The sequence below is a fragment of the Salvelinus sp. IW2-2015 genome, linkage group LG4p, assembly GCF_002910315.2.
Source record: "Salvelinus sp. IW2-2015 linkage group LG4p, ASM291031v2, whole genome shotgun sequence".
NCBI classification, from domain to species: domain Eukaryota; kingdom Metazoa; phylum Chordata; class Actinopteri; order Salmoniformes; family Salmonidae; genus Salvelinus; species Salvelinus sp. IW2-2015.
Window position 1 is genome coordinate 7,668,172 of NC_036841.1, and position 10,035 is coordinate 7,678,206.

Consider the following 10,035-nt stretch of genomic DNA (forward strand, 5'->3'; position numbering starts at 1 on the left):
AGTGTATTCATTTGGATTACATTGTCAGGTGTGTTTCATGGAGCCCTTTAGGMTCTTCCTTGATAATGCTGATGGAAGTTGGCCGTATCGTGATGACTTACCTTCTTCATCTGTGGAGCTCTCTGTGGAGTTGGTGAACCTATTCAGGTAGCTGGCCGTGGGCACAGGGCTGCTGAACTCGGACACCTGGCTGTTGGAACCTGACGAATGGTCTCCCAGCTCCTTGGTGGGGGTCTCCTACAGATGGGGAGACCAATAAGTGCAATGGTTAAAGTTCAGTCTCATAATATTTAGACTAGGTCTAGATTGCACAGAGAGAACCTGTGAATGCTACAAAAAAAAAACTGCAATATCACATGAAATTCAAACCATTMCTAATGCATAGCCATAATATTTGTATCTTTGAGTTGTTTTGATATAAATGTTAGATACAAGTGAAACAATGTCTGATGTGTGCATGCAAAAGGTAACAAGTGGGTACTCTACTTGGTCGAAAAGGAAAACYGTGACATCGTCGAAAAACGACACTGCTCTACTGGCACTGTCTGAATCGCTGCCCCCTGATGGCATGGAGGGTTTGGCGCTGGGGGTGACATTCAGCGACGTGGGCTTCAGCAGGCTCTTGAGGTTCCGCGCTCTACTGTCATCCGAGACTATAACGGGAACCGGGTGCACKGTGTCGTCCTCGCTGTCCTCGCTGGAGCTGTGCAGCCGGTACGCCCGCATGTCATCATCCGAGTCATCGCTGTTATCGTCCTCTTCGTCCGCCTCCCCTCCGTCCTCCTGCCCATTCTCATCAGAGCCGTCGCGCCTGCCCAGGTACCTCCCCTCCATGTCGGGCTCCTTCAACTTGGGGGTGATCTCGCTGGCGTAGGTCCTGGTTAGCTTAGCGTGGACCGGTATGTTCTCAGGAAAAGGTTTTGCTGAGGTAGCAACAGCAGGCAATGGAGGCTTTTCCAGGTCCTCGGTGGAAGTTCCGCTGGACTCAGAGTGACTGTGAGTCCTGAAGTCAGGGAAGAACTCCAGTGTCCTGGTTTCYTCCACACTGCCGTCGATGGACACAGGTGAAGTCTTCTCCCAGTCCTCCTCTGTGGTGAGGATCAGCACAGGGAGACTGGTCCCTTCCAGGAGCTGAGGCTTGGTCTTCTCCACTCCAATATCAACCAGAGCTTCTCGAGCAATGGGAGACTTGTGGCCCAAGCAGAAGACTCTACATGCTCCTCCTCTGTGACTTCAGGAAGAACAGATGGACCTCCAGAAACACCGCCACTGATGTCCACAGTTGGCGAGTTGGCTTCTTCAGACTTCTTCTCGGGCTCGGACTCGTTGTCGGAGAAGTAAGCAGAGTCTCTGTAGTTGCCTCCCGTGAAATATTCCTCGCCAGGGGCGATGGGCTCTGCCTGCTGGTCCTCACCGTCCTGAGCATCCATCACACTCTCCACCTCCGAGACGATGATTTCGGGGGGACCAGCTGGTAGCAGCTGCTGGTTCTCTCCTCTTCCTCGGCCAAACTCAGACCGTTTTCCTCTGAGAAGTGGTCTTTGATGAGGGCTGAGATTCCACTCTGGAGACTCAGGTTCTCTGTCTCGTAGCCGCTGTCGGCTGTTTTGTACGGGGGCTGGAGCTTGTGAGGGGCTGCCGGGTGTTTAGCTCTTCAACAGACCCCTCAGCCTGTGGCTGTTGTCCAGGGAATCTGGCGTCTCAGCTGAGTTCTCCACAGTGGGCAGAGTGGTGGAAACACTGTCCTCCAATAGGCTGTCCTGGCTGATCTGGTCCATGGAAGGACCAGAAACCAGCAGAGAGGACCTGTCATGTTCATGCTCAGAGAGGACGGTATCCATTTCTGCCTCTGTATCATCTTCAACCAGGTCCTCAGCAGATCATCATGTAAAGCCTTCACTGGTCAGGCCATTGTCAACAGAAATCTCACTGACATAGACTGGGGGAGAGTCATAGCTTAGCAGGTCATCTGTTGGCTCTTTGATTCCTTTGGATTCAACACAGTCATCCTCTGAGGCTCCGAGGCAGTCTTCAAGGCTGGGGTTTTTGCATCCATGCACAGGGGGTCTGTAGTGGCACTTTCAGAGAGGAGTGTGGGAGACTGGTGATATTTGCTACTAATAACAGGACCTCAGCCCTCTCAGAGGCAGAGTCCATCCTCATATTAGAGGACTGCTGCAGCAGTCCTCTAATTGGCAGCTGGTTGCTACAGATGTCCTCTGTTACCAGTGTATTTGAAGGCACCAGTGTTTTAGGGTCTGCTAGAGGTTGCAGGAAATCCACAAAACTGGGACTCATAAAGTCAAAAAGTTCCTCCTCTGCTGGGGACATGTTGCTCTCCACAGGTTTTATGGGGATCTCTGCTACGTTTATGCCATCTATGGTCTCATCATCATCATCATCATCATCCCAAGAGTTCATTCTGAAACTGTGCTCGGGGATGTGGGTCAGACCAGGTTGGAGGAAGTCCAGTTGTTGACTCCCACTACTTTTCCCTGATAAACCAGAGCCCTCCTTCATCAGGCTCTTCTCTTTGAGGAACATGAAGTTGTCCGCTAGTTTCTCAGTGTTCAGTAGCCTCATCACATCCGGGGTTCCCTCCCCCTCTGCCTCCTCTAAAGAGTCCTGGAGGATGACCTCTGAATGGCGCTCCCCTAAAAAAGAATTCCGAAATGACTTTTCTGTTCCCTGGGTCTGCCCCTCTACAGACTCCACTCTCTGGAAACCATTTCCGTTGAGTTCTGGAAGCTCCATGAAGCCCCTGTTCCAGGACTGGGAGTCCTGTCTGGAGTCTCCCTCACTGAAGATGTTGGTGTGGTAGGGGCTGTCATGCTCACTGGACGACCAGATGTGGCTGTCCTGGAGGTACGAGTCCTTGGAGTCTATGCTGTGGTGGAAGAAGTCTGCATCGGTGCTGGACTCGTCCAAGCGGACGTCTTGAAGGGTGACAAATTTCTGCCCGTCTGAAACTGTGTCTACCTCCGGACCCCTGTTCTCCTTCGCCTCCACGGTGCTCTCCCCCTGCTCCTCCAACTGGATGTAGTACTCGTTTCCATTGGCTGGTTTGTGAGCGTCAAACACGGGAAGGATCCCAGGGATTGCTGAATGGGTGTTCCTGCTGTRGGAGCCCCCCGTCCTGGGGGCTGCGGGGTCTGGAAAGTGGGCCTGAATGTCCTCGCTGGGCACGGGYAAGAACATGCTGTGGTAGTTGAGCGTGGTGTCCATAGCCGAGCGTCCATGGCCACTGCTGCTGTCGTAATGGTCATGCTTGGCCGCTTCCCACACATACTCGAAGCTCAGGCCACGGCTGGTCTCAGTGACGGTGAGCACCTCGTCCACCTCGGCCCGCAGGGCATCATCTGCGAACTGCTCCAGAATGGGGTAGGAGGAGTGGCTGACYGTGGTCTGGCGCGTGACAGGGTTGGGCTTGAGGGAGTCCCAGCGCTGCTGGAAGTCGTCCTCTACATCCTTCTGGCCCTGCATACGCAGGTAGGTGAGCAGCCGGTGGATCTCCTCGGCCGTGGCCCGCTTGTCTGGAGTTAGCCAGCAGAACTGTAGCACCTCATACCTGCACAGGGGAGAGAGTTGAGTTTATTACCTTTATGGCATGAGCCGAGGCTTTTTAAATACAGTTTGACTTCATAGCAGAACATATCGTTTCAATGTCAAGTATGCAATTCATACACCTCTCTTTATGGTAAAGTATTTCAGTTTAACAATTCAGCAGACACTCCATAAATAACATGTAGTCCAGCTAGATTGAGTTGGTGTCATGTGTAGTATGGTTGGAGACAGCGGGACTGACCATCTGTCAGAGTAGGGCAGCTCAGCTGTGGTTTCAACAGTTTGATCTGCTGTTCCCTGATGACGTGGTTCAGGACCTCGCGGTCAGACAGGTGAGGGTAGGGCTGGGCTGCGTTCTCAAACAGCTCCCCAGAGTCACCCCAAGGCCCTGCAAACACAGGGATCAGAGAAACACTTATGACTTGTGTAGGGATAATTACAACTCACAACCTACTGTACCTGCGTGCATGGTGGCAACATGGGTCTGTGATTAAATGCTCAATGAGATGGGTGGGGGGGGACTATTTTCATATTGCAGCGTAATACCATATTCAATGTTCTTCATCAAAATAATCAAAACACAAATATTCCTCGAAACGAAAGATTACACTGAGTTGCCCCCCACGTTTTATACTCAGAACAGCCTCAATTTGTCGGGGCATGGATTCGACAAGTTATAAAAGCGTTCCACAGTAATGCTGGCCCATGTTGACTACAATACAATAAGTTGGCTGCATGTCCTTTGGGTGGTAGACCATTCATTATACCCTGATGAAGACAGATGCAATGTCCAACTTTGACAGACAAGCTGAGTGTGCGGCTCTCCTTTTATTTATTTTTAAGTGTTCCACTCCGCTAGCCAGCACCTCACCTAAAATAGGTGTGTGTTTCTTTCGCCTCTAGACCATTCTTGATACACACAGGAAACTTGTGAAAAACCCAGCAGCATTGCAGTTCTTGAAACAAACCGGTGCGCCTGTCACCTACTACCATACCTTGTTCAAAGGCACTTAAATCTTTTACCTTGCGCATTCACCCTCTGAATGACACACAACATGTCTAATTTGTCTCAATACTTAAAAATCCTTCTTTAACCTGTCTTCTCCCCTTCATCTACACTGATTGAAGTGGACTTAACAGGTGACATCAATAAGGGATCATAGCTTTCACCTGGTCATCTGCTCTTTCATGAGACTGATCTTAATGTTTTGTATATAGGCTTAAGTGTATATGGATCAATCACGACTAGAGTTCCTTTTACGTCTATTAAAAATGAAGTAGAGCTGTGCCACCAGAGACTCTGGGTTCGAGCCCAGGCTCCGTCGCAGCCGGCCGCGACCGGGAGGTCCATGGGGCGACGCCACAATTGGCCTAGCGTCGTCCGGGTTAGGGAGGGTTTGGCCGGTAGGGATATCCTTGTCAATCGCGCACTAGCGGCTCCTGTGGCGGGCCGGGCGCAGTGCACGCTGACCAGGTCGCTAGGCGTACGGTGTTTCCTCCGACACATTGGTGCGGCTGGCTTCCGGGTTGGATGCGCACTGTGTTAAGAGCAGTGCGGCTTGGTTGGGTTGTGTTTCGGAGGACGCATGGCTTTCAACCTTCCTCTCTCCCGAGCCCGTACGGGAGTTGTAGCGATGAGACAAGACACTAAAGACTAACAATACAACGAAATTGGGAGAAAAAGGGGGTAAAAAAAAAAGTAAAAATGTTGCATCAATATTGAATTTTAATAGAATAGATATGAAGTCCCTTTACTATGACACATGGAACTTTTAATATGAATAAAGACATCCTAAAGTTTTCATTGTGGGTCCCTTCAATGTTTTTCCAACTTCTAGGAAAATTTAACCCACTTAACCACCATTCTCACCATTTAAAGCCCAAGTTACTTGTTTTCTGAGGATTAATATTTATTTCAGTGATTAATTTACGTTTGTCATTAATTTTTAAGGTGAACCCTGTTATGTGAACTGAACTCTCGTTTTAATATGGTGAACTATTCCTTTGAAATTATTTTTCTAAACAAATAGTCAAATAATAGCGTAAAAGCAGTGAGCTGGTGCTATCTTTTTGGCCATTATCTGGTGTTTTGGTGGTAAAAACTAAGCGGGTGAAACATAACATCAACCCTGTCACCCATAGATAGGCTAGGCATTTTTTTACAATTTCAATGTTTTTGTGAAGCTTGCATTCAATTCCCACTCCCTGTTGCACACAAGCTTCCATTCCCCCTGTCACAAGGGGATTTATGGTCAATTAGATAAAACGTTCCACCCTGCTACTTAGTTTGTCAGTTACTATGTTGTTTTTGTTTAACCTCTATAATAGACCAGGCATTCACAGCTTCCATTTAAATGTATTTTGTCCTATTTTCATGTTAAATAAAACATGCATTGTATGCATAGATGCAAATGTTTTTTTTCTCTCAGGTGGGCTTAATGAGTACAGTGGCAGAAAAACCACTCATTTTTCTGCTTATTACATAATGAAAATATACTAACTTTGCATAATATTGTAGTGTATATTTATACCCAAACCATCGGTTTCCAGATATTTTAAGAGTAGATGTTGTTATTCTGTGGTTCCTATTAAGCTGGTTTGCACTGAAACACATGGGGATAGTGTGCTTACATTCCTAATATTCAATTAACATATGGTTTTTGTTCAGATTTAAGTTGATTAAACACTCAAATGACAGCATCTAGCCATGGTGCCTTTATCAAGATTATAAACCTTTGGTAGTGGACAGGTAGTCATTGATGCAGAGAGAGAGAAGATAAGATGGTGACTACTCATGCACTTCTGGGTGGGGGCATTGTCATATCGTTGACCTTCATCCAGGTGATTCTGTGTTTTGGTCCACCAGCTGTCCCTTTGTAATACAACAGTAGAGGTAGATTTGAAACCGTCTTCAGAAAGACAAGTTGAACTAATTAACAAGAATAGCAGTACAGGAAATGTGACTCAGTTTTCAGATAATCCACTGCAAGTTGTGTGTGTGTGTGTGATGGTCTTTGTGCATGGATTCTTATCCACAGAGGACCAGGGTGTGTTATGGTCTTTGTGCATGGATTCTTATCCACAGAGGACCAGTGTGTGCAGGTTTTTGTTCTAACAGAGTATTAACACCTGAATCAGCTGTGTACGGGTGATTTGCAAGAACAAAAACTTAATTCCACATTGAGCTCTGTTGATACGATTCGACACCCTCCTGATGAATAGTAATGGCGAGATTAACATAATACAATTTTACATAAGAAATGTCAGTTTTGAATATTTGGAAATTAATTAAAATTGATTATTTAGGAGGTGGGCTTATTTGGAACACCCATGGGCGTAAAATGGTACATTCAGTAGCCATTAAGCCCAGTCCAAACATGAGAAATGTATATTTAATTTTATCTCCACTTTTCCTACAAAGATTAGGGCAGTACATGTTAGAAATGTCTAAACTTAAATGTTGATGGGCTTAATAGGTACACTTACCCTACACTACCCAAAATGCACTCTATTGGTGGAATGACCCATATTCTGAGAACTAAACATATCCTTATTTAGGGGTAAATGTGGTGCTGCAACGAGAGCCTCCTTATGCAACGTTGTGATTTACAGCYGTGACACGGACTGGCACAGAGCCATGAGGTCATAAGGGAGGGGCCAGGAGGGATAGGTTCCAGTGTTGCTGTGCCGCCTGGTGGGAGTGCAGGGTCAGCGTCTTCTTCCCTTYAGAAGTCAGCTAGACTGAGTGCCTGCTAAGATTTACACTCTTACACTTGAGAGAGAGGCTATCTGGACAGAAAATCAGAGATAGTCTATCATCTTCAAAGAGAGACCCTGACCTACTGCTCAGCAACAGCACACAGGTTGACTCACTGTGTTAATGAGTATATTTTATTCACACAGTGAAGCACAATGCCCGAGAGGCTGCTGAGGGGAGGATGGCTCTAATAATGTCTGGAATAGAATCAACTACACGGACACCATGTGTTTGAGGCCATAAATGTATTCTGTTCCAGCCTACTATACCTTTGAAGGTGCCACCTACCGCCTGTAAATTGCACAGTGACCAGGTGGAGGTACCTACCACACATTGCCAGGCTTGGTCTGGTCCAGGGTGATCACGCCCCCATGGCGCTCCCCCACCAGCTCCGGGCCATCCAGCGCAGGGGTGCCGACTCGTCGTCCTCCGTGATGATGTAATCCTCCTGTGACATGAGAGAGGGACAGTCGAGCATCCAATGTAATTTAATAGGATGTCTATCTCAGAATAGTTCTACAAACAACCAGTAGGCCTTCTTTTTTCCATTCAATTCAGTATGTGTCTTTCTAAGAAGCATTTGGATGTTTGGTAGCCTCCTTCAGTTCTAACCCACATTACTGTACTTTGAGTTGTTTTCCAAGTCCTAGTAAGTACTTAATCAAGCTCATAAATACAGCCAAAACACCTCTGGCCACACTTGTTGACCGTGCTAAATAGAGAGCTCAACATTATTTGAGGAATGCAGCGGGCGGAGCTAGCCTTATCGACAGTAAGCCAGGGACAAACGCACTAGGGAGTATACTTTGGTATAACAGTCTTAATGCTTCACAGAGTTCTGCCAGACTGGGGTCAAAGGCTAACAGCTGTATATAAACCCCTTAATAAACCACTTTTACACTATTGTGTTGACTACACGGACTAGGCCTTATACTACTGTACAGTACTGGCTTTGACATCCTTTGAGACTTTGGTGGATGTGTGACCTCTCTGTTCAGCTGGGCTCAGCATTGTGAAAAGGGTTAATGAACCAAACTGAAACTATTGTAACAGCACACATACAGATGCCACTTCCTTTTGTGCACCTGAAAGTAACAAAAATTCCACCTGATTCCATTTGGAGAACAGGTTGGAAAGTTTCCTGGTACCTTGTATCTGTAGGGCCGATGCCATAGCTCCCACTCTGACCGTCAGGTCTGCAGTCAGATAGCAGTTCCTCAGGGCTAAGTCACTGAGAAAAGAGGGAAACTGATTAAAGAACATGAGGATTTACAGAGTTTATTGTGTGTTCAATATGGTCTGGCATGGTCATAGAACAGTTGTGTTCAATATGGTCTAGTGTGGTCATAGAACGGTTGAGTGAATACGTGTTCAATATGGTCTGGTGTGGTCATAGAACGGTTGAGTTTAATACGTGTTCAATATGGTCTAGTGTGTCATAGAACGGTTGAGTTTAATACGTGTTCAATATGGTCTAGTGTGGTCATAGAACGGTTGAGTTTAATACGTGTTCAATATGGTCTGTGTGGTCATAGAACGGTTGAGTTTAATACGTGTTCAATATGGTCTGGTGTGGTCATAGAACGGTTGAGTTAATACGTGTTCAATATGGTCTGGTGTGGTCATAGAACGGTTGAGTTTAATACGTGTTCAATATGGTCTAGTGTGTCAGTAGAACGGTTGAGTTTAATACGTGTTCAATATGGTCTGGTGTGGTCATAGAACGGTTGAGTTTAATACGTGTTCAATATGGTCGGGTGGTCATAGAACGGTTGAGTTTAATACGTGTTCAATATGGTCTGTGTGGTCATAGAACGGTTGAGTTTAATACGTTCAATATGGTCTAGTGTGGTCATAGAACGGTTTGAGTTATATACGTGTTCAATATGGTCTAGTGTGGTCTATAGAACGGTTGAGTTTAATACGTGCAATATGGTCTAGTGTGGTCATAGAACGGTTGAGTTTAATACGTGTTCAATATGGTCTAGTGTGGTCATAGAAGGTTGAGTTACGTTCAATATGGTCTGGTGTGGTCATAGAACGTTGAGTAATACGTGTTCAATATGGTCTGGATGTGGTCATAGAACGGTTGAGTTTAATACGTGTTCAATATGGTCTAGTGTGGTCATAGAACGGTTGAGTTTAATACGTGTTCAATATGTCTGGTGTGGTCAGTAGACGGTGAATGGATCACAGGGCTGCAAATAATAGGCAGTTGTTCTGGTGCAACCCCACAAATAGCTCTCATTTGTTCACTCTGAACTAGGGTTGGTGATACTTGGGGAGACCTCTTCTTCGACATACTACACCAAATTCGTGATATCTGATTTAATCGTTTTGCGTCGTTAATGACTAAACATCCACGTCAATTTGTGCTTATTTACAATTTAGTCGCATTCTCATTAAATAATATTTGTTGTGCGAAGAAATAAACTTAATTCATTAGACTTTTCTTTTCAACATATTGACACAGACTAACTGATAAAACTGCACAGTTTAGATTTGTAAAGTTCAAATTATATTAGTCTTGCGCATCCCAATATATCATCAATGTCAAATATCACGATATTCGATGTAATCATATCGGCCCAGTCCTAGTTTGAACACAAGTTAGCGGTTTCGGGTAAACACGCAGTACACACAACTGTAGTCTGAAGAGACAACAATGCTCTGGACCTTATCTTGTTCATCAATCATTTGGAAGCAGATGGAAC

The 10,035-nt window shown here is 46.0% G+C and overlaps 1 protein-coding gene across 1 annotated transcript in view; it reads right to left on the reverse strand.

The window, feature by feature from the left end:
• The window catches only part of LOC111956995 (serine/threonine-protein kinase LMTK2), a 9,967-nt gene extending 1,001 nt beyond the window's left edge, over nucleotides 1-8,966 (reverse strand). The window contains 14 exon segments of the mRNA XM_070436657.1: nucleotides 102-237; nucleotides 487-1,182; nucleotides 1,185-1,468; nucleotides 1,471-1,649; nucleotides 1,651-2,050; nucleotides 2,053-2,118; nucleotides 2,121-3,568; nucleotides 3,806-3,830; nucleotides 3,833-3,932; nucleotides 3,934-3,952; nucleotides 7,649-7,718; nucleotides 7,721-7,769; nucleotides 8,470-8,488; nucleotides 8,490-8,966. Coding sequence (XP_070292758.1) covers nucleotides 102-237; nucleotides 487-1,182; nucleotides 1,185-1,468; nucleotides 1,471-1,649; nucleotides 1,651-2,050; nucleotides 2,053-2,118; nucleotides 2,121-3,568; nucleotides 3,806-3,830; nucleotides 3,833-3,932; nucleotides 3,934-3,952; nucleotides 7,649-7,718; nucleotides 7,721-7,769; nucleotides 8,470-8,488; nucleotides 8,490-8,584 — 3,586 coding nt within the window. The 5' untranslated portion in view covers nucleotides 8,585-8,966.
• Nucleotides 8,967-10,035: the final 1,069 nt, after the last annotated feature.